Source organism: Phyllostomus hastatus, unplaced genomic scaffold (genome assembly GCF_019186645.2).
Source record: "Phyllostomus hastatus isolate PE091 unplaced genomic scaffold, TTU_PhHast_1.1 phas_contig_210, whole genome shotgun sequence".
In the NCBI taxonomy this organism is placed as follows: Eukaryota; Metazoa; Chordata; class Mammalia; order Chiroptera; family Phyllostomidae; genus Phyllostomus; species Phyllostomus hastatus.
Window position 1 is genome coordinate 13,555,881 of NW_025333737.1, and position 24,599 is coordinate 13,580,479.

The 24,599-nt window shown below is 34.9% G+C and overlaps 1 protein-coding gene and 1 pseudogene across 12 annotated transcripts in view; one reads left to right on the forward strand and one right to left on the reverse strand.

Moving 5' to 3' along the window:
- Window positions 1-24,599, forward strand: part of BPTF (bromodomain PHD finger transcription factor) — a 128,732-nt gene that overhangs the window by 36,730 nt on the left and 67,403 nt on the right. For 8 of the 12 annotated variants that reach the window (XM_045837196.1, XM_045837200.1, XM_045837197.1 and 5 more), the window contains exons 3-6: window positions 4,449-4,672; window positions 11,184-11,387; window positions 11,943-12,131; window positions 22,179-22,367. In XM_045837196.1, coding sequence (XP_045693152.1) covers window positions 4,449-4,672; window positions 11,184-11,387; window positions 11,943-12,131; window positions 22,179-22,367 — 806 coding nt within the window. The remainder of the gene's footprint in view (window positions 1-4,448; window positions 4,673-11,183; window positions 11,388-11,942; window positions 12,132-22,178; window positions 22,368-24,599) is intronic. The other 4 variants (XM_045837203.1, XM_045837206.1, XM_045837202.1 and 1 more) reach the window with 3 other exon arrangements.
- On the reverse strand, window positions 8,185-8,889 carry LOC123816784 (annotated as a pseudogene).

A 24,599-nucleotide genomic window follows, 5' to 3' on the forward strand; every position in this document is an offset into this window, starting at 1 on the left:
AGCCTCATCATGACAGCATCCCCACTCATGTATCACATATCATGCAGAGTTTTTTGGCAGAACATCAGATCACTCAGATGATTCAGACTCCCTACAGCCCACACTTGGCACCCTACAACTTCTGACTTTTCCCAAAACTAAAATCACCTTTCAAACTGTGGATGAGATTCAGGAAAATACAACAGGGCAGGTGATGGCAATCGGGAGAACTTGGTGAAGTCCCAAGGTGCCTACTTTGAAGGACACTGAGGCGTCATTGTCCTATGTACAATGTTTCTTATATCTTCAATGAATGTCTCCATTTTTCATATTATATGGAAGGATACCTTCTGGACAGACCTTGTAATTCCAATCTTTGCCTATCACTGTTTCTTCAAGGCAGTCCATGCCTTTTCAGCAAGTGCCTCACATTCTTCCAGCCTTTTCCCATTACTTCCAAAGCCATTTCTACATTTTTCAGGTATTTTGTTATAACACTTAATTTCCCAGTATCAGAATCTGTATTAGTTTCATAGGGCTGCCATAACTAATTACCATAAACTGAGTCTTTAAAATAAGAGTTTATTCTGTCCTGATTCTGTTGACTAGAAGTCTGAAATCATGGTGTCACAGGATTGGTTCTTTCTGGAGGCTCTCAGGTGACTCAGTTCTGTACCTCTCTCCTAGCTTATGGTGGTTGCCAGCAGTCCTTGATGTTTCTTGGCTTATAGACAGAAGCATCAATTGCATCTTTGCTTGTATCGTCACATCACCTTCTTTTTCTGTCTCCTTTTCTTATAAGGACACCCGGTATTGGTTTTAGAGCTTATGTTAAATCCAGAATGATTTCATCTCAAGATCCTTAGTTACTTACGTTTTCAAAGACCCTGTTTCCAAATAAGGTCACATTCTAAGGTTTCAGGTGGACATGAATTTTGGGGGATATTCTTTTCAACCCAGTATATACTAGTGTTCCTTTTAGTCTGTGTTTCAGTAGGTGTGTTTAGAAATGCAACTAGAAAGTTAATGTTAGTTCCTAACCTCTTACTTATCTTGCCATAATAAAAGCCAAACAGATTTTAAAATACAGGCACACATATGTATGTTTGCTCATAAGTATATTTTTTGGCAAAGATTTTCATCCCAACCATCCTTTCCTGCCATCCTGGGAGCATCTTGAGCTGATTAGTGTCTGTAGGGATGCCAGGCCAGTTTGGGTATACATAAGGAACATTGTAGGGACAGAGCTTCTGTAGAAACCAAACCCTCCAAAACCAAGTATACATACGGATCAATGTATATTTATGTAGGAAAGCTGCTATTGTCACTTTTACAATTAGAAAAAATAATTTTGATAATATAAAAGCTGTGTAAATGTGCCCAAGTCATAAGTATTAAAACAACTTTTCTTTGAAAGCATTAGCAGTTATTGTTCATTCTGTTTTGCTGCTTTATGCACTTAAATAATTTGTCTTTCTACATGTAGGTTCAAGAAGAGAAATACTGTAAGTGTTAAGTATTAATCTTTGATGAGCAAAATAAAAAAATAGTTTTTGTACGTCATATTTTTAGAGGGACATTGACAAAATACATTTAGGGGAAGAATATTAGGGTACTGAAGACTCTGGATAACACATTGTATGAGGAATGATTAAAATATTTGAGCATATTTGTCCCAAAAAGAAAAAAAGCAGTGAAAGTTGTAGATGTTGTATGAAAGATTTGAGAGACTGAAGGATGTGTTAGGTTGATTTTGCCTAACTCTTACAGATAGAACCAGGACTAATTGGTGGATGTGTTAGGTTTGCATCATCGCATTAAAGAGAAAACTAAAACCCTTTCTAAAAGAGCAATTCCAGTTTAGAGCAGACTGCCATATGAAGTAGTGAGTTTGCTGTGAGGATGAAAATTAAGAATAAAATTGTAAATAAGTGTTCTTTGTTAAGATGGACATTCTGCTAAGTCAGATGTTAGGGACCCTTTCAAATAGTCTGTGAGTTGCTTGAAAAAATGGACAGAATGGTCATTTAATTAAATTTATTTCCATAACATCTCATTTTCATGTTGATATCTTATGCTTGTAAATAACCCTAAGAACATTTCTATGTAAACTTTTTTTGTTCCATTGAAATTTATTGACATTTCTGAAAAGGAAGAAAGCAAACAGTTAGAGAAAGAAGTTAACATCTTTATAACGGGGGAAATCCCTAAGAGTGACATACAGAAAATAAACAATCGGGCAGCGCCCTGACTGGTGTGGCTCAGTTGGTTGGGCTCCTCCTTCAAAGCGAAAGGTCAGTAATTTCATTCCAGGTCAGGGCACATGCCTGGGCTACAGGTTCGGTCCCTGTTCAGGGTGCCTGAGAGAAGCAACCTATGATGTTTCTCTCTCACATCGATGTTTCTCCCCCTCTCTTTCTCCATCCCTTCTCTCTCTAAAAATAAATAAATAGCCCTGGCCAGGTAACACAGTCAGTTAGAGCGTTGTCCAACACCAAGGTTGTAGGTTCTATCCCTGGTCAAGGCACATACAGTAATTAACCAAGAAATGCATAAATAAGTAAAACAAAAATTGATCTATCTCATCAATAAAAAACTTTTAAATAAATAAAAATCTTTAAAAAATTTATTAAAGAATCAGACATTGCTGTAACATTCATGCTCAGTCAAAGCTCATTGAGTGCTTTCTGATTTGATATTGTTGCTTAATTGGATTTTTGATTTGATAATTGCCTTTTTAAAGCTGCTTATTAATTTTTTTGATTAGAGGTCTCTGACATCCTTAAAATTGTAAATTGAAATAAGACCATTGTCATTGTTCAGTTGTAAGTCAGTAGAAATATCCATTATAGAGTGAAATCTATAATAGATTTAAGAAATGATCTTCAGAAATTGTTGTAAAAAGCTTCTAACAGAAATATACTAATTTGATATGCCAGCAGATGCTGATTTGAAAGAACAAAAGCCAGATAAAGAAACCCTTTATTAATCTTTTTTCTTTTCAATTTTTTTCTCACATTCTTTTTTTTTAAATTTTGACAGTTTCCACTTTTTTTTAAGATTTTATTTTTATTTATTTTTAGAGAGGGAAGGGAGGGAGGGAGGGGGAGAGAGAGAGAGAGAGAGAGAGAGAGAGAGAGAGAGAAACATCAATGTGTGGTTGCTGGGGGCCATGACCTGCAACCCAGTCATGTGCCCTGACTGGGAATTGAATCTGCGACACTTTGGTTCGCAGCCTGCGCTCAACCCACTGAGCTATGCCAGCCAGGGCTCTTTTCAATTTTTGATAGTTTTGATAGCCTTTCATTTATCCATGATTTACTTTCTTTCTTTAGTGATTCAGTCCTGGAATTCTGCTAAATTTTTATTTATTATTATCTTAATAGTAATATTTTATATTTGTTGATCACTAATGATGTGCCCAGGCACTATGATATATGCATTATTATTATACCTTTGACCGTTACAGTGACCCTGAAAATAGGTACTGTTATGGTAAATAAAATGCCTCAGAGAGGCTCAGAGAGGCCGTGTCTGTATCTTGTCCAAGTCTGTGTTCACATATCTAAACAGCAACTGAGCCCATTTAAAGCTCAATCTTTCTGAAAGCCCAGTTCTTTCAACACCATGGGTTTGCTTTTGAGTAGACAGGAAAGTTAGACTCTTTTTCATCAAATGTGCCTCATATGCACTCCTGGATTCCTTTTAAATGAAAGAAGAAATACCCTCACATGTATTTCTCTAAGTCTGGTCCTAGGCATTAGACATTAATTTGTCTGTTTTTAGTTAGTGACCGTCTCTGTTGAAGTCTCTACCTCTGTTGCAATCTTGGGAGAGATTTAAGCAGGAAAGGAAGCTGCTCCTCTTCTCTCCAGTTTGAGCTTTGTCCATATGAAAAGTAGAGCAATGAGATATTACTGCTCCTTTGAGATGAATCCTTCAAAGACCAGAATTTAGCAGATAATTTAAGCCATTTTGATGGAAATGATTCTAAATTATATTGTAATGTGGACCTGCTCTGTACCCGCTACATACAGAGTTAAAATACTTCAAGTTAAAACCCTCATTATTATGGTGATGATCTTAAAGTTGATACAGGTGAAACCAAGACTGTCCTTCACCACATACTCACATTTTCAGAACTTTGAGGTCCTGCTTCTCTGTCATATTTTTAAATATACTTCTGTGCTGCTGTACTAATTCCTCTCCCCACTACTATTCATATTCATACATTCTTTCATCCTAAACTCTGCAGGCTAGGAAATCAAAATAATTAGAGGTTGCTCAAATAAAATAAGAAAAACTTGAGTTTGAATGAGACTTGAGGGGATCTCTTGTGAGAAAATCTATTGAGCTTTAGTGCACAAACTCCGTGTTACATGCTTTAACTACTTCTGCATAGGTGAAGTTTTCAGATAAGTGCCATTATGTCTAACATAGGAAATGTTTTTGTACGATTTTTTAAACAGAGAAGAAGATACAGAAAATGAAAATGAAAAGAAAATTTGGTACTACAGTACAAAGGTCCAACTTGCAGAATTAATTGACTGTCTAGACAAAGATTACTGGGAAGCAGAACTCTGCAAAACTCTGGAAGAAATGCGTGAAGAGATCCATCGGCACATGGACATAACTGAGGACTTGACCAATAAGGCTCGGGGCAGTAACAAATCCTTCCTGGCGGCAGCTAATGGTGAGAGGGAAATTTTCTTATATTACTTTTTGTTAAATTTGAGATAAACTCTTGGAATGAAATCACCACAAAATTCGAAAATGTATTAAAAATTTCAGGTGTGTATATTTTACTTGAATTCTCTACATTTCATTTTTCCAGGTGAACCTTGCTCATCTTATCATAAATTAGGGATGCTATGTACTTCATAGAGCTCTTTACCTGATACATCCTGGTCATTATTAATATTCCCCAAATTGTTTGTTTCTTTTTTTTTTAATCCTCACCTGAGGATATGTTTATTGATTTAGAGAGAAAGGAAGGTGGGGGGGAGAGAGACAGACATCAATTGGTTGCCTCCTATATGTGCCTTGATCTGGGATGGAACCCACAACCCGGTGTGTGCCCTGAATGGGAATCAAACCTGTAACCTCTTGGTGTATGGGATGATGCTCCAAACAGCTGATCCACCCAGCCAGGGCTTATTTGTTTCTTTCTTCTTTAAAAATATTTTATTTATTTATTTTTACAGAGGGAAATGGAGGGAGAGAGAGAGGGAGAGAAACATCAGTGTGTGGTTGCCTCTCATGTGCCCCCTACTGGGGACCTGGCCCACAACTCAGGCATGTGTCCTGACTGGGAATCCAACCTGCAACTCTTTGATTCGAAGGCCAGTGCTCAATCCACTGAGCCACACCAGCCAGGGCTAATTGTTTCTTTAATTCAACTAACTTACTAAACCTTTCTGGGAATCCTCTTTTTTTTTTTTTTTTTTAAGATTTTATTTATTTATTTTTAGAGAGGGAAGGGAGGGAGATAGAGAGAGAGAAACATCAATGTGCGGTTGCTGGGGGTCATGGTCTGCAACCCAGGTATGTGCCCTGACTGGGAATCGAACCTGCAACACTTTGGTTCTCAGTCCACGCTCAATCCACTAAGCTATGCCAGCCAGGGCTGGAATCCTTTAAAAAAAAAAAAAAAAAATTATTTATTTATTTTTAGAGAGAAGGGAGGGAGGGAGAAAGAGAAACAGCAGTGTGCAAAAGATACAGGTTGCCTCTTGCACACCCCCAACTGGGGACCTGACCTGTAACCTAGGCATGTGCCCTAACTGGGAATTGAGCTGGCAACCTTTTGGTTCACAGGCTGGTGCTCCATCCACTGAGCCACACAAACCATGGTGGGAATCCTGTTTTTAATTATGAGAAATTGTATCCTTTTTGAATTTACTCTTTCCTTTTTTTTTTTTTAATCTTCTAATCAGAGAATAATGTTTGAGTTACAGAAAAGTTGACAGGATAGTACAAGGAGTTCTGTGAGGTTCCCCTATTATTAACATGTTATGTTACTGTGGCACATTTGTCATAACTAATGAACTAGTACTAATACATTATAATAACTTGTCTATACTTTATTCAGATTTCCTTAGTTTTTATCTAATGTACTTTTTCTGTGTCATGATCCCATCTAGGATACCACATTATAGTTAGTTATCTTGTCTCTTTAGTTTCCTCTACCAGGGGAGTCAAATTCACTTTCACTGGGGGCCACATCAGCCCTCATGGTTGCCTTCAAAGGGCCGAATGTAATTTCAACTCCTTAAAGTTAAGGAGTAGTTACATTTACACAGTCCTAAAATTATTTCAGCCCTTTGAAGGCAACCATGAGGCTGATGTGGTCCCCAGTGAAAACGAGTTTAACACCTCTGCTCTACACTCTCACAGTTTCTCAGTCTTTTCCTTATTTTGAGGGGCTTGACAGGTTTGAGGAGTACTGGTCAGGTATTCAGTAGGATGCCCTCAATATGGATTTGTCTCCTGTTCTTGCTCATAGTTAACCTGGGATTATGGATTTGGGGGAGGAGGACCACAAAGATGAAGTGCCATGGTCATCTTCTTATCAAAAGTACAATGCTATCAGCCCTGGCTGGTGTAGCTCAGTGGATTGAGCGAGGGCTGCGAACCAAAGCATCGCAGGTTCGATTCCCAGTCAGGATACATGCCTGGGTTGCAGGCCATCACCCCCAGCAACCACACATGGATGTTTCTCCTTCTCTCTCTCTTTCTCCCTCCCTTCCCCTCTCTAAAAATAAATAAATAAAATCTTTAAAAAAAAAAGTACAGTGCTATCAACATGATGTATCACTGACTTGTTAACCTCGATCATCTGGTTTAAAGTACTGTTTGTGAGCTTTCAACATTGTAAAATAGTTCCTGCCACCCATTCTGTGCCTTTGGGAAGAAAGTCACTATGCACAACCCACACTTAGGGGTGGGGTGTTATGCTCCACCTCTTTGAGGGAGCAACTATCTGCATAAATTATTCGGGATATTTCTGCACAAGAGGAGATATGAATGTTCTACATTTATTTATTTAGTCACTTATTTATATCAGTATAGATTGATGGATATTTTAATTTTATACTTTGGATTACATTTCAATTACTACCTTATTTTGTTCAAGTTTTTACTTTTTAAAAATTCTGTGCTTTTAAAAATAATAAGGTACATATATATTTTTTAAAAGTTTAAATAGTACAAACTTATACAGTGAAAAATAAATCATATCTTCATAATCCCCAGTTTTTCTTTCCATTTTCCAGAGAAAACCATTCTTGCCATTTTAAAAAATCTTGCAAGATACACTGTTGTTTTAATAAGTATCACCTGTGTTTTCTTTTTTGAGGTCTTCTAACAGGTTATTAGAAAGAATGTAGACGTTAAAAAAAATCCCCACTATCATGAACATAAATTGAGGTTTTCAGCCCTGAAACAAGCTGGTTCAAAAAATAAATAAATAAAAAAATCCAGTAGTGTATTAACATTTTTTTTCACTCATTGCCATACTGATAATGCACATAGAGATTTGGTCTAAATGTACAGCCTTTGTCCTCCATGCTAGAGATGTAAAAGTTTAAGGATCAAATAATACCAGATGTATAGGCTTCAAAAACCATCGAAGTTAGCGCACTCACTAGTTTTAACTAAATACATTTGGAACACTGACTAGTGATTATTTATGTACATAATTTGAAGTAAATTTTTTTGAAGAAATAAAACTTTAGTGGAACAATCCTGAAGAATACACCAGAGGAACAACAGATTACCAGTTTAAGGTATCAGCCAATTTGTTTCAGCCAGTTTGAGTCCATGTTCTAAAATCTAAATTTAGTTACTTTTCTGTAATCCAGGAGCTTCCTATCATGTCAATATCTATGTTATGAAGTAAAGGAGACTTTTAGGTGAAATATTTTTATCACAACTGCTGTATTAATTGCCTAGGACCTCAACAACATCTAGGAGTCTGGAAGATGTTCATGTATAAGGTCGTTGCCTTAGTTGACTTAAAATTGCCCCATCCAACCCTTAGTGAAGCCTTTAAGAAAACAAACAGGTTGAAAAATGGGTTAAAGGAGGCAAATGCTGCATCTGCCTTTAAAGCTGTCAATTCAGGAATTCTCTAATTATGAAATCTTGCAGAGAAGTTATTTTTCTTTCTCAGAATCCAATGATGACACATTCCTTACTTCAGATCTAGCATTTTTCATCATCATTGTCATGTGAATCATCATCTGCTCCATCTACTTTTGGTAAATCTAGATCCTCATCACCTCCCATGTTGTTCATCATCTCAGAGAAACAATCAAAATTAGACATGTCTTCATCTGAATCATCTTAGTCTTTCCAATTATTGAAGTTCACACGAAGCCAATTAAGCTTTGCCTGCGTGTTTTTTTGTTAACCTTGGCCATGACTGGTCAGATTCTCCTTTTCCTAAACAACATAAAATTGGTTTGCCCATTCTTTTATGCTTGGAACCATCTGGATTTCTATGATGAAAAAAATCAGTTTCATTTTTTTTAAAGATTTTATTTACTTATTTTTAGAGAGAGGGGAAGGGAGGGAGAAGGGGAGGGAGAGAAACATCACTGTGTGGTTGCCTCTTACACAACCCCCCACCAGAGACCTGGCTTGTGACACAGGTACTGTCAGGTATTTCCTGAGAATCCAACCAGCAACCCTTGGGTTCTCAGACTCGTGCTCAATTCACTGAGCTACACCAGCCAGGGCAAATCAATTTCATTTAAATGTTTAAAATTATCACTGCTTCCAAGACAACTAAATATAAGTTTGGATTTTTCAAAATTTACATTAACATCTTTACTGTTTTCAATACAAAATTCAATGAAGGAGGACATAGTCCCTTTGATTATACCACTTTGCAGAAGCAGGCTGCATTCTGAATGGGGCAGAGGGATGGGTGAATGGGTGGGTGGGACTCTCCAGCAGCAGCTGCAGAGCAGTGGGCTCTTCTTCCTTCAGCCAGAGAATGCATAAATGGGTAGGACAACAAATCGGTGTTTCTCTTATTACTCCCTTCTGTCCTCCCTCCTTCCCTCCCTTCTTCTCTCTAAAATCAGTTAAAATTAAAAAAAAAAAAGTACTGATTGATTTTAGAGAGAGGAAGAGAGAGAAACATTGATTTGCTGTTCTACTTATTTATGCTTTCATTGGTTGATTCTTATATGTGCCCTGACCGGAGATTGAACCTGCAACCTTGGCTTATGGGGAAAATGTGCTTTAACCAACCGACCTACTTGACCAAGGGTTCTAGTGTGTTCTTTAACTTGGGATTTTATGAGATGAAAACAGCAGAAACTACTGGGGTTCTGAAATAGCCAAGAAAAATTTGAATATCATAACAGTAATTTCAGAATCACAGCCTGTCCCTAGTGATTTGACTTTTTTTAACCTCTCAAATTGCATAAATCCTTTTACATTTAGAACCCTCTGGTTTTTATATACATACATGTCCACTTTAGGAGAATTTAATTCTGTATTTGGGAGTGGAATTTTTCTTTTTTTCTAATATTATGAAAATTTTCAAATATACAGAACAGTTGGAGAGAATTATGCGGTAAACACCTGTATGCCCATCATTTAGATTCTACAATTTCCTATATATGTGTAACACTAAATGGTTTACTCTAATTGTTTTATCATATACCTTTATGGTAATTGTGTATTATAATGCTTTAGGTTGCTCATTTGAAGTTTATTTTTGGAATAAATTTTTAAAAGTTATTTTTAATTATTTATTGATCTTTTGAGAGAGACATCAATTTATAGTTCCACTTATTTATGAATTCATTGGTTGATTCTTGTATGTGCCCCTACTGGGGATTGAACCCACAGCCTTGGTGTATCAGGATCATGTTATCTGGACAAGTCTGGTTATAAATTTTTCTAAGTAGAGATTTTAAAAAATCTAGCATGTTAATTCTTTCAGGTTAGTTTTGAAATATTCCTGCTAAATATATAGAATGTATATACATGTTTATAGAATGTGTGTGTTAACTGATTTTTTTTATCCTTTAATTTTTTTTCATCCCCCTGACTTTTTTGGTTTGTTTGTTTTTTTATGGCTATGGGTACCACAGATTTTAAGATCTAAAACAGGCACATCTAGACTGATAAAATATATACATGCATAATAGAGTGGTAATATGATAGAATATTGGAAATTAGAACATTTATATAAAATCAGAGACTTCTGGTCATTCTGCCTGTGCTTTTCATTTAATTTAGATGGTCTAAACTTAGGTGGTCTTTTTTTTAATGTTTGATTTTTTTTTACTACGGAAGTTGGGTACAATGTACAACAGTTTAGGAAAATCTGGCAGTGGAAGATGAGGGTGGAGCTATTTTTTGGGAAAAAAGTTCTTTTGAAAAGAGTGATTTGAGGTACTTCCATCGATAAGTTTGATGTATCTAACATGAATAAATGTAGCTGGGGTAAATCAGAACTGAACACAATATTTTTAGATAGGTCAAGGGATATAAAGAAATAGTGTAAAAAAGGATCCTTGACTGACCTGGATGATGAGAAGAAGCAAAGAAAATATGCTAGTTGAAATTACTTCTATTTGAAATTTTCCTGTAGCTGTCTTAGATGTTCATTGCCTCCAAATTCTTACAGGAATTAGTAGAGAAGGTAAGAGAGTGAGGAATTAACTCCAACCAGTTCAAATGTAGTCACATTACTAGAAAGGTCAGTATTCTTTATAGGGTTTTTCTAATTCTAGGAAACATTCTAGGTACCTACAATTTAAGAAATGTTGACGAAAATGAAGGTAGAGAACACTTAAACAAAGGGAATAGAAACAAGGAAATGTAAAAATCCAAAAAGAAGTACCGTGGGTGCATTAAAAATGTTTCTTCTTATCTATAAACAGTGTACTCTAGTTGGTAAATTTAATTCTCATGGAGGTACTATACAGTTTATTCTAAAACTACTATGGATACTAGTGTTAACTAAATAGACATATTGTAGATAATGTGAACTAGGTTTCCTCTGTCAGAGAAAGAAGTTACAAAGAAGCAGCAGAACAATGCTTGAATGAACCACACACACAGATAGTTAACATTTAATTTTAATAACCTGAATTGAAACTCTTTAAGTGGCATCTGTATTACTATTGTATTTGGCATATATGGAAACAATGTTTTTTTTTAATTTGTTTTTATTACAGAAGAAATTTTGGAATCCATAAGAGCAAAAAAGGGAGAGATTGATATTGTTAAAAGCCCAGAAGAAGTAGAAAAAGACAACAATGAGACTGAAAATAACTCCAAAGATGCTGAGAAAAACAGAGAGGAGTTTGAAGACCAGTCCCTTGAAAAAGATAATGATGATAAAGCACCAGATGATGATCCTGAGCAAGGAAAATCTGAGGGTAAAAAAAAATTACTTGGTTAAAAAAAATATTTCATCAGTGTTATTTATAAAATCTCTAGTTTCATTTGCAAAATGAAAAGGAATCATTTTTATACAGATAACTATTTAATTTTATATTTCTAAAGAGCTCAGGATATCCTTCCCCCTTGTAACATACATAATCATTGTAGTGAGTTTTATATATATTGGTTGATTTGCTATAATGTTATACTCATACCTCTATTTATACTTCCTAATAAGGTGTCATTTCCCTATGAGATTTGTTGGTGAACAATCATTACTTTAATACCAGAATATAAACTTTTGTATATGATAAAATTTGTTCATTTTCATACTAATTACTTAAACATTCTTAACATTTTAAGTATTCTTAAATACTCTTTGGATTACCTACTGCAAAAGTAGCCCAAAATCTAATAGCTTCAAAATGGCCATCAAATAAAAGCAGGTTTTTTGGTGATCATTCATTTTTAGTAGTTGATTGAATGAGACCATATGTCCTAAAGCAATTTTAAAGGATATCTTTAAAGTTTTGTTGTGCATTTTACTGTAGAGCCAACAGAAGTTGGGGATAAAGGTAACTCTGAGTCAGCAAATCTTGGCGACAACACAACAAATGCTTCTTCAGAAGAGACTAGTCCCTCTGCAGGGAGGAGTCCTGTGGGGTGTCTCTCAGAAACCCATGATAGCAGCAACATGGCAGAGAAGAAGGTGGCATCTGAGCTCCCCCAGGATGTGCCAGGTACAGAGGGCAGTGTATCAATGCCTCTGTAATGGGGGGAATCCTTCCCTTTTGTAGTAAAAGCTGAATGTCACCTAAAACTTTTATAGTATATGTTCATTCATGCTGCTTGCTTACATAAATGCCATCCCTGATTGCTAAATGGTCCCCTAACATTTGGAGTTTGACATTGTTCTTGCAGTTAGTGCTTGAAACTCATCATAATCTTCATGCTTTTTAAAGTTCATTTAGGTGTTTTTGTCTAATAGACTTATTTGTATATTTTATCACCAGACCATAGTAGCGGATATTTTGGTTTTAAGTACTTACATACTAATGGCTCATTGTTGAATGATTTGACCATTCCGATTCTGTATGTGCTAACAGATTAATTTTATGTTTGCATGTGCTCATGTAGTTATTTTAACATTTCAGACCATATCATAATAGAAAACCATTGTCATAAAACATTTTTGCAAGGTATATTTGAATTAAAATGTAAGTTAATTAGTAATTCACATTTTAAGCTTTTCAAAAAAAAATTTATTTATTTTTACAGAGAGGGGAAGGGGGGAGAAAAAGAGGGAGAGAAACGTCAATGCGTGGTTGCCTGTTGCATGACTGCTACTGGTGACCTCTCCCACAACCCAGGCATGTGCCCTGACTGGGATTCGAACTGGCGACCCTTTGGTTCACAGGCCAGCACTCAGTCCACTGAGCCACACCAGCCAGGGCCATATTTGAAGCTTTTTAAAATTCAAATTATACTCAAAATAAGTACATCACACCAAGAGAAATTAAAAATAATTTTTATTATAGCAGCTATATGTATTTTTCAACAAATTAAAAAATTTAAATGAACAAAATAAGAAAATAATCACTGGTAATTCCAGTAAAAATCAAGAATTATAGCTAATAACCTTGATGGAAATCTTAAAGGTTTTGTTTCTAAGCATTATAGAAATTTCGCATAATTCTTTATCTCCCCCCCCCCCCCCCCGGTAATTTAGTCATTTTGGTAGGAAAATGGGGATATCTTATGCTGGTTTAAACTTGCATTGCAGTTCCCTGGTGACTAAAGGATGTCGGGCACCTTTGTGTGTGTGTGTGTGTGTGCGCACATGCGCATATATGTATATGGATATATAGGTCATTTGGATATCTTCATTTGTGAAGTGCCTGTGAGTTCCTTTGTCCATTTTCTGATAAATGGTCTCTTTTTTTGTCTGTGGTTGTTTCATGAGTGAGGGTAAATTCAGTCCCTCTGCTCCATCTTGACTGGAAGCAGTGGTTCCTACATTGATATTTCTTTTGAACTGTTAATCCAATTTCATACTCCTGGAATAAATACCACTTGGTTGTGATGCATTGCATCTATTTTAATATTTTGTTTAGGATTTTTGAGGTTGACTTACAGTTTTCCTTCTCTGATAATGTCCATGCCAGGCTTTGGTGTTAAGATTATGCTGGCCTCATAAAGTGAATTAGAACAAGTTTACATTTTTCCTTGTCTGCAAGAGTTTTGTGGGTTGGTGTTATTTATTCCTTAACTGTTTGCCAAAGCATTCTGGTCCTGGAGTTTTCATTATGGGGAACTTATTCATTGTAGATTTCATTTCTTTGGTAATAGTGGGCTCTTCATTTTTTGTTTTCTTGTATCAGTTTTAGTAAGTTACATTTTTCTAGGAATCTGCCCCATTTCATTTAAACTTCAAGTTTCATTGGCATGAACCATTCCATCTTTTTAATGTTTATAGGATCTGTAGTGATACTATCTCTTTTCATTCCAGAAATTGGTTATCTGTTCTATCTTAATCATCTCACAGAACTGTTAACAACTTTTAGTAGTCTTTAAAAAATTACTTTTGGCTCTGGCTGGTGTGGCTCAATGGATTGAGCGCCGGCCTGTGAACTGAATAGTTGATGGTTTGATTCCTGGTCAGGGCATGTGCCTGGGTTGCAGGCCTGGGTTGCTGGCCAGGGTTGCTGGCCAGGTCCCCAGTAGAGATGCATGAGAGGCAACCACACACTGATGCTTCTCTCCTTCCTTCCCCCTCTCTGTAAAAATAAATAAATAAAATAAAAAAATTACTTTGGTCTTTGTTGATTCTCTCTACTGTATGTTTTTTTCCAGTTTATTTTTTTTTAAGATTTTATTTATTTTTTAGAGAGGGAAGGGGAGGGAGAAAGAGAGAGAGAGAGAGAACATCAATATGCGGTTGCTGGGGGCTGTGTCCTGCAATCCAGGCACGTGCCCTGACTGGGAATCGAACCTGCGACGCCTTGGTTTGCAGCCCGTGCTCAATCCACTGAGCTACGCCAGCCAGGGCTCTAGTTTATTTAAATCACTTTATTTTTTTTTTAAGGTTTTATTTATTTACTTTTAGAGAGAGGGGAAGGGAGAGATAAAGAGAAGGAGAGAAACATCAGTCTGTGAGAGAGACATTGATTAGTTGCCTCTCCCATGCCCCTAGCTGGGGACCAGGCCTGCAACACAGGCATGTGCCCTGACCTAGAATTAAACCAGTGACCCTTTGGTTCATAGGCCGGCACTTAATCCACTGAGCCTCACCAGCCAGGGCTAAACTACTTTATTGAGGTATAATCAACATACAAAAAGCTGTACATATTTAATATGCAACTTGATTAATTTGGAGATTTCCATTATAATGTGGTTTTATGGTTATTTTTTTAACCTACTGCTTATATAGAAGTATATTGCTTAATACCATAACATTTGGAGATTATCTTGTTATCCTTCTGTTATGGATTTCTAGTTTAATCTATTGTAGTTAGAGAACATTGTGTGATTTGTTTAGGCTTGTTTTATACTCCAGTATTTGGTTAATGTTGATAAATGTCTCATATGCACTAGAAGAGGGTATTTATTTTGAGTTATTGGGTGTAGTGTAGGACAATTACATCAAGGATTTTTTTTTTTTTTTTAGATTTTACTTATTTATTTTTAGAGAGGGAAGGGAGGGAGAAAGAGAGAGAGAGAAACATCAGTGTGCGGTTGCTGGGAGCCGTGGCCTGCAACCCAGGCATGTACCCTGACTGGGAATCGAACCCATGACACTTTGGTTCGCAGCCTGCGCTCAATCCACTGAGCTGTGCCAGCCAGGAAATTATGTCTAACTATTTACTATAGTGCTCCCTTTTTCTCTTTCCAATTTTTTAGTTTTTGCATACTATAGTTTCTGGCTGTCTTACTAGATGCATATACTTTTTCTATTTTCTTGTTTAATTAACTTTATGATAGTGAAATATCCTTTATCTTTAATAGTGTTTCTAAGCTACCACAGCTTTTTTTTGGATTAATGTTTGTTGTATAGTATATCTTTTCTGGAGTAGAAAGGGCTTTTAAAATAATCTGGGAATTTAAAATCTTTAGAAATCCATCTTCAGAAAAATCTTTAGAAATATATGTACTTTAGAATTTCTTTAGAAATATACATATTATTTCAAGCTATATATTTTTTAAGTCTTGTCCGAGATCACTATTATTTTTGTATAACATGATAAATGACATTATGCAAAGGAAAAATTAGAAATTTATGGTCTAAAAATCTAGAAGTGAGGAACATAAGGAAAATGGGCAGATTTCATATTGGTATGAGCAGTGACTACAAAGATTCCACGTGGCTAAGCTTGGAGATTAAACTGGAAAGTTGGGCTGTATTTGGAGAAAGGCTGGTAGACATCACTTTAAAAAGTTACTCCCTTAATACCTATTCTTCAGTTGTTTTTTCTTCATCAGTAATGTAATAATACATTATTGATATATTATAGACATTTCACTTTAGTTCATGAGCATTCTTATATTGCCCAAAACAACCCCATATAGCAAGTATTGTTTTGTATGTAGTATATGTAGTTATCAAAAAGCTTAATTTTAGACTTACATTTTTGTCCTGGAGTTCAGATAGAAACTTGTTGCACCTTAATGTCAAATTTTAAATTTATTAGGGGAAAAGGGGACACATGTCTTTCTAGCATCTTAAATTCAAATCTACCATTGAGAATTTGTATTTAGACATATAATGCAGACAACATTTGTTTTATATAAATTATGCCTCTAGAGTTCATGACTGGGATTAGGCAAATATTGGTAGTAGGTAAAACTTTATTTCTGTGACTATTTATAGAAGTAAATAGCTTTGAAAATGTTTCCATGAACATAATGAAACTTTAATATTTATAAAATTGAACTACAAGAATTTACTGATTTTAATCTATTTTAACTTCATGGGATAACAGCATCTTAAAATACAGTACTGTGCTTCAGTTTTGAATTATATTGCAAGAGAAATTCAGTGCCTAAGAAGCTGTTGATACTGATTGCTGAACTAATGTATTACCCATATACATTTACCTCATTGATTTGATCAGTAATGGCTTTTGTAGGTTCTGCAATTAAGTACTCTTGTTTCTTTTTATTTTTAATGTGTTTTGTTTTAGTTTCTAGCTATACATGTTCTGGTTATTTTTTACCTCATATTTTTGCTTTAAAATTTTTGCCTTTTATTTTCAGATGGAAAAGTTACTTTTCTCTCCTTGTAGTTTTTGCTTAAAATTTTGTGGGGGTTTTTTTTAGGCTTTGGTGTTTATGTTCAAAAGTTGAAGGGCAGGCTCTGCATATAATTTTGGTTTGAGGGATAAATGTAAAAAATTTTCTGTCTTTATTCATGTACAGTGTCATATACAAGGAAAACGGTATTATAAATACAAAACCTATACTATTTGCTGTGGGGCTAGAACATTTGGACTCTGATAATTAAAATGTACGTATTGGCAGATGATACCTTCTTTGTGGTGTTTTGAAGCAAATTCTTGAGATTTCCTCAATCCTGTAACCTAATGAAGTAAAGAGGTGAAGAGTTCTAGAATTATAATTAAAAAACAAACAAACAAAATGAGTATTCTCAACCAAAGTGGAGGAAAACATTGTTTTCCTCTTAAGACAAATTAACTTGGGACAAATTAACAAAAAGTTTAGGGTAATTCTCAGCTCAGTAACACCTTGGAAGATTAAAAGGATAGACTTTGAACTCAGTTTGCTTTCAGTGGATTAATGGTTTTTTTAGATCAGAATATCTGGGTGTAGGTGATTGATTGCCTATTATTTTTATGCAGTGCCATTATCTCTCTTAATAGCAGAGAGCACTTCCTATACAATTAAAAAAATCTTATGTATTTATTTTTAGAGAGGGAGAAAGAGAGGGACAGAAGGCTTCTTGCATACCTCCAAATGGGTGTCGGGTGTCTGGCCCACAACCCAGGCATGTACCCTGACCAGAAATGAACTGGTGACCTTTCAGTTTGCAGGACAAGACCCAACCCACTGAACTGTTGGGGCTATAAAGTGTTTTAAGATAAATATATGGAGAGTCAGAATCTCTTTTTTTAAATTGTTATTCTATTACAGTTGTCCCAGTTTTTCCCCCTTGGCCCTCTTTTGCCCAGCCTGCCCCACCTTACCACAGTCAGTCCCTGTATAGTCAGAATCTCTTTAAGTTCCAATTCCAGAGTTACTTTCTTGGTTAAAATCATACTTATGCATATTATGTTCTAAAAAAGTATTTGTGAGCTAGTCTAGTACCTAATATATTTTAAAAAATATTTCTATGAGAAAATACACTCTGAACTGATAAATGAGGGGATATCATTATCATTCTATATTATTTTATTGACATGATGTTTAGACAATTATAAATTAGGTATCCTGCACTTTATAAATCTAGATCTATAGCTGTAAAAGGAATGATTAGTGATGAATCTGATGTTATTTGCATGATTTACCTCTTTTCTTCTATTTACTCTTATTTTTCCGACATGAATTAGTTGTAGTTCTGAAATTTTAAATTTGCCATTTCTTTTTTCTTATAAAATGTTATTATCAAAAATTTTAAACATGTACAAAAGTTAAGAGGATAGTATGATGAACTGCCCCAATATATCTAACATTTAGATTGAAAAATTACGAAGATTTTCTGTTGCTTCATTCATGCTTTTTAAAAATGCATTTATTTTCTTTTTTTGGCTCAAATTAAAAAAACTGTGGCCCTGACTGGTGTGGTTCAGTGGACTGAGTGGTGACTTGCAAACTAAAGGGTCACCGGTTCAATTCCCGGCCTCAGTTGTGGGAATCGAACCGGTGGGCCAGGCCTCCAGCAGGAGGGGAGAGGGGAGAGGCAACCACGCATTGATGTTTCTCTCCCTCTCTTTTACATCCCTTCCCCTCTAAAAGTAAATTTTTAAAATTCTTAAAAAATTTGTCCCCTTTGATCCTAGGAGTACAGTATTAGATATATTATAATCCTTAGTTAATTGCATTTATCACTATTCATTGCATAGTCCTTCTTAATTTAGCCATTCAGGCTTAAAATTATCTTTAAATAATGAAATAAACACCTAGAGACCTATCACCCAAAACAAAAAGTGAAGTCCTGCTTTGAAACTAACCTGCATCTAACCGTCTCCCCAGTTCCATCTCCTGCCCCTGCCACCCGAAGTGATTGTTATTCTGAATCCTGCATTCACTAATATCTTCTTTCCTTCTCATAGGGCAAACCCAGTAGGGTTAAGACTGTTGATAACTGATTGTCAAAGTGATAAATAACCCACATAGTGTTGCCTCATTGAGTTGATCTACATGATTTGCTAAAAACTGTATATTTATTTTTGTTATTTTAAATTTTATAGCAAGTGTATTGTGTTAAGTGTGTTTTACTAAGTGTATTGTGTTAAGTAACTTTTTTGAACTTAATTTTTTCACTTTTTTATTATATTACTAATATAATATATGTTGCTGGAGTTCTTTCATATTAACTGCATTATAATAATTCTCTGTGTAACTATACCAAAGTTTGTTTATTCCCTTTCCTGTTGATGTGAATTTGAGTTGTCTCCTACTGCAGTATTTTAAAGCAAATTCCAAACATTATATCAATCCTATATACATTTCTAAAGAATATGTCTTACATAATTACAGTGCCATTGTCATTTTAATAAAATTGATGACAGTTTCTTAATATCCAATCAGTTTAAATTTCCTCACTTTAAAATGTTTTGTTTCACATGTGCTGTGTTTGAAATAACTTCCAAAAAGTCCTCATTTAGCATAACATTTGGTTTTATATCTCCTGGGTCTCTTAATCTAAAGCACTTCTCGATTCCCGACTTTGTTCTTTCACATGCTGTTGACTTGTTGGAGAATCATAATGTGTCCTTCTACGGAATGTCCCACATCCAGGATTTGTCTTTCTCCTTCCTCTTGGTGTTAATTTGTTTTGAAGCCTTGATTAAATTCATTTTCAGCTACTTTTGGCCAGAATACTTCATAATTGTGTTCTGAGTATTTCATATTTTATCACATCAAAGGCTCATGATGTCTATCCTACCTTTACAAATGCTAAGATTGATCAGTTCAGGTGGTAACATTATGAAGTTCCCTTTTAACCTCTCAGTCATTGATGATCCTTCCAGAATGAGTTATCATTTGGAGGTTATAATATAGTGCTTTTTAATTCTCTCATGTTTTCTGTGTTGTTTTTTTTTTAAACTAGAATTATTCTGTGAAAAATTTTCCCTCATTAACTAAAGTTATTTGTATTTGAATACCTTGAAATATAGTTAGAGCAGGAATAAATTCTTAATTATCTCTTCAGTTCTAATTTTCAGAGTTAGGAATTGGTGTCCATTTACCTTCAGTGGTCGTTCATCAGTTACAGACTTTGGGAGGGGGTGACTTTTTCATTTTAAGTATCCTCTTGAACGCATGGGTCTTCATATATTCTGTTTGTTTCAGTTGTAGTTATCGTTCATTTTGCTTATGTTAACCAATGGAGCCCCTTCATGTTGGCTTTTGAGTCCTTTTGCCATGGCATTGGTAGTCTTAGAAAGCTTCCTTGCTTTTGGCAAAATAAGATGTTTGAGGCTTATCTTACATATTTTGTACCCCAGACCTGGAATGAATCATTCCTCCAAGAAGCCCTGATTTCTTTTAGTGGAGAATGATATTTTAAGACTACAGTCCGGGCTTCAGAGTACTTACTACTCTTGGGCTCTCACTGCCTGTAGGTTTTGTTAGTGGGTAGTATTAGAAAATAACCTACTTTTAAAAGAAAAAGATCACCGATTCATATTGACATTTTAAATTCAGATTGAGGATTGTATACTAGGTTTCTTTGTTTTTATACCTGTATCTCTTTTCCCTTACACTGAAAGCCTTAGTTCCTAACAATAGTAACTTGAATATATATGTGTTTTATCCTGATATAGATATTTGTTAATAATATTATCTTGATGTGCATTAAAATAGTATTAAATGATTTCATAGATCATAGTAATATTATAATACCAATATTATTGCTAATAATAAGACTGTTTAGTAGCAGTTAGGATTTTTGTAGTTCTTTGTTTATCTTTATATTTCCACTAAGGATGTATAGTCAAAATACTGTGCTCCAGAGCCACTTGAAATAGTTGTAGGTATTCCAACAACTTGGTATACAGTTAGGCTTTATTTCAGTTTTTTTCTAATTTTAATTTTTTTTAAATGTAAAACATTTACATGATTCCAAAGTCAAACTATGTAACCGTATGTATTCAGAGAACTTTCACCCCTTTCCTCTCTAGGTATCCAGGTCCTTCTCTTCCCTTATGGGTGGCAATCTGGTTGTTCTGCCAGTGTTGTTGTTTCTCCCCCCCCAAATAAAAGCAAAAAATATGCCCACAAATTCATATTTCTTCCCCTTCTTACACAAAAATTAGCATACTGTAAATACTGTTGTGTGCCCTTTTTTTACATTTAATTTTGAGATCATTACATAAGTGGATATAGTGATTTCCTCAATCCTTGTTATGGTAATGAGATATTTCATCATGTGTATCATCTTTTATTCAACCAGTACTCTATTGATGGACATTTTGTTTGTTTCTGTCTTTTGCCATTATAACTAATGCTGCAATGAATAGCTCTTTAACTAATTATTTAATGTTTTTGACAGTGTATTTTGGGATAGGTTCCTGGACATGGGATTGCTAAAGAGTCAATGCATGTGTAATTTTTCTAGATGTTGTCAGTTTCCTTTTCCTCACTATGTACCATTTTGCATTCCCATTGCCTCTATATCTGAGTGTATTGTGAGACTTGGAATTTAGCCAATCTGGTAGTTGAGAAGTGGTTTCTCCATGCAGTTTTAGTTTGCATTTCTCTTAGTTTGAATTGTGAGCCTATTTCCATATGTATAAAGACCTAGGTCATTTTTTATTTCTTTTATGACTGTTCATATAATTTATTTTTCCATCAAATTATTGGATTTTTTCCCCTCAAAATAGATTTAGGAGCTTAGTATATTAGAGATAGCCTTTGTGATTTACTGTTGACCACTTTTAATTTAGGTGATTATTGATTTAAAGAGTATCCTATTGCTGACAATGAAATGCAGAGAGGGATTTAAGTTTCTGAACTGCCATGGGAAGACCTAGGCTTTCAGTTCGTGGGTAGTGTTCATTTTAATACACTTTTAGGAACTATTTTCTTAGTGATACTATTAAATTGTTTTTAAAATTTACAATCACTTAGGTATTACCTTTTAATTAGGAGGTGTAGAATTCAGGCAGAAAACTTCAGAGGTAAAGAACCCTGTTTAAATCTGTTTCTAATACTGTTTGGATACTTGTTGAAAAGTAAGAATATAAATTTCAGATTTTGAGGGATTATTTAAAAAAATTACTTCTGCAGTATCTGGTACACTGTAAGTTTTGTTGAGATAGTTATTACTGCTTTATTATTCTTTAGCTCTGGGATATCTGAAAAATTGTCTGCTTTGTACTGTAGACTAAAATGATAAAAGTCTGAGTTAATACCCTGGGAGACTTAAAAAAGTAATTCATGGCATGTTGATGATAAATTTCTTTTCATGCATTGCATTATTCATACATGAACAGCTTTTTTTTTTTTAAATAATGCAGTCCTAAAACAATAAAATGTTTTTTTGCTGACAATTAGTTATTTTTTTTATGTGATTTCCAATTTAAAAATCAGGTATTCTATTTTTCTAGAAGAACCTAACAAGACATGTGACAGCAGTAATACTAGTGCTACCACTACCTCCATTCAGCCTAATCTGGAAAACAGTAACAGCAGCAGTGAACTAAATTCTTCCCAGAGTGAATCTGCTAAGGCAGCTGATGATCCTGAAAATGGAGAAAGAGAGTCTCTTACACCTGTCTCTATTCAAGAAGAGATAGGTAAGAATACACTTCATACATTAAAGCAAGCTTTTGATTTTTTTTTTTAATTTTTAATTTTTTTAAATGAACGTTTGATGGGGGTGGGAAGATTTAGATTTTCTTTTCCTTTTTTTTCTTTCTTTTTTTAAACACAAATAGCTCTTGCATTCATTGTTTTTGTTTTCAAAAATGCAAAAATCACAGAGGAAAAATCGATCTTTTTCACACCCTTCTCCCCAAAGGTAACCCCCATCAACAGTTTGGTGTGTAGCATTTTTATCTTTCTCCATGAAGTTTCATTAATGTATGTATGTTTACAAAAAGTTTTTTTAAAAAATTTAAACAGGATCATTTTGCATGTATTGTTCTGCATCTTGTTTTTATTCACTCAGTAATAGATGTAGTGGATCTTTTCATGTTATACATTGAATTCATTCTTTTTTAACTGCTGAATGGTACTCCACAGTATGGACGAACCATATTCATTTACTGTTTCTTCAGTAATGGACATTTAGAGTGGTAACAGTTTTTTTATTATTATTATTATATATAATGATGATTTTTAACATCCTCAACATTATCTGTATGTACTTATGCAAGTATGTTTGGCAGTATAGAAACAGGAAGTAGAATTGCTGGGTCAGATGGTTAGGCTCATTTTAAAGTAGTAACAGCTACTGCTTCATTGTGTATTAAAAGTGATTTACGCCAGTAATTTACATGCATATTTATCTCTTTCTACTCTGACCTAAAGTCAGCCTCGTCATAGCTTACATTTTTGCCAATGGTAAAGTATTTCATTTTAAAATTTCTAGATCCCTGCTTACTAATTCATATGTTTGTTCAACTTTCTGTGAATTGCTTCTTCATATAATTTGCTAAATTTTTTTCCTACTGTGTTTGGATATTTTTCCTTAATGAGTTTTAAGAATGCTTTATGAAGTATCATGGCTATTAATCTTTGATTTTATATATATAGTTATATAGTCATTGCTTATTTTTAACTCTTACTGTTACGGTATATAGAAATTTTTACACATTTATGTAGTTAAATTTATCAGTATTTTTCTTTAGGGTTTCTCTGGATTTTTGTGTCTTACTAAGAAAGATCGTCCCTATCCCAACATTGTATATACACTTTATAGTAATTTTGCATAATACCTCTATAACTTTGTTTTTAATCCTTCTGGAGTATAATTTCGTGTAGGTATGAGGAGGAGATCTGTTTTAATTAGCAGTGTTTCAATTGCAAGTAACCAGATCAGCTTAAACTAACGTAAGTGAGAAAGGAATGTAATTACTCATGTAATGGGGAGGTCCAAGCCTCCATCAGGGATTAGTGAACCTGAGGTACCAACACTCTTCCTTTCTTCTCTTTCACTCGAACCTTTGGATCATCATATGTTTGTAGGTTAACTTAATTCTCTCCTGATACAGACAGACTTTTCCCAAGCGGTGGGGAAGGTGGCATTAGCAGTTTGTACTCTTATCTTTTCAATGCCTGTGACCCAGAGGCAATGCCACTGCTGTTCCAAAACAAAAGTCCTTGAGGAAGGAATATGAGTGGCCTATCTTGGACGTGTTGTTCCCACCCCAGTGGCCAGGGCAGGCAAGGTATTAATGATTGATGGCTCCAGGAGAAGTAGATGATTGGAGTGGTATAAGAATGGTTTCTAAAGAAAGAGGGATGCTATAAAGATAGAAAACAGTAAATAACCACAATTTCACACTTCGGTTGCTTGGCACAAACTTGTGTATTCAAATTAAAAAATGCTTTTGCCTAACTAACATAATGCAAAGAGCTTACCCACAAGTGAAACTTTTTTCAAAAACTTGTTTCCCAAAATTACATCTAAAATTTTTATTTTTGTGGTGTTATTTTTTTATTAGGTCTGGAAGTGGCATATCTTGATCTTAAAATCCATGAGCCAAATTATGGATTTAACTACCTTTAACACTTCATTATCCTGATAGCAGGGAGCATTCTTTGATAAATCTATCTGCCATTGGTTTTCTGGGAGGATGGCTGTTGGTGAGAAGTGAGAAGCATATGGGAAGATATCCCTTTTGGAGACTATTCTGCTTTAGCAGCCTAGTTCTGGCTGGCTGTTGTCAGGGATGGATTGCTAAGGATTGCTGTAGGTTTGAGTATTCACACATTATAGCTTGACAGGTTTAGAATTTTCCCTGGGAATGGCACTTTCTTATAGATTGTCTGGATTCCCCAGCTAGTACCTAATGCCCAGAAAT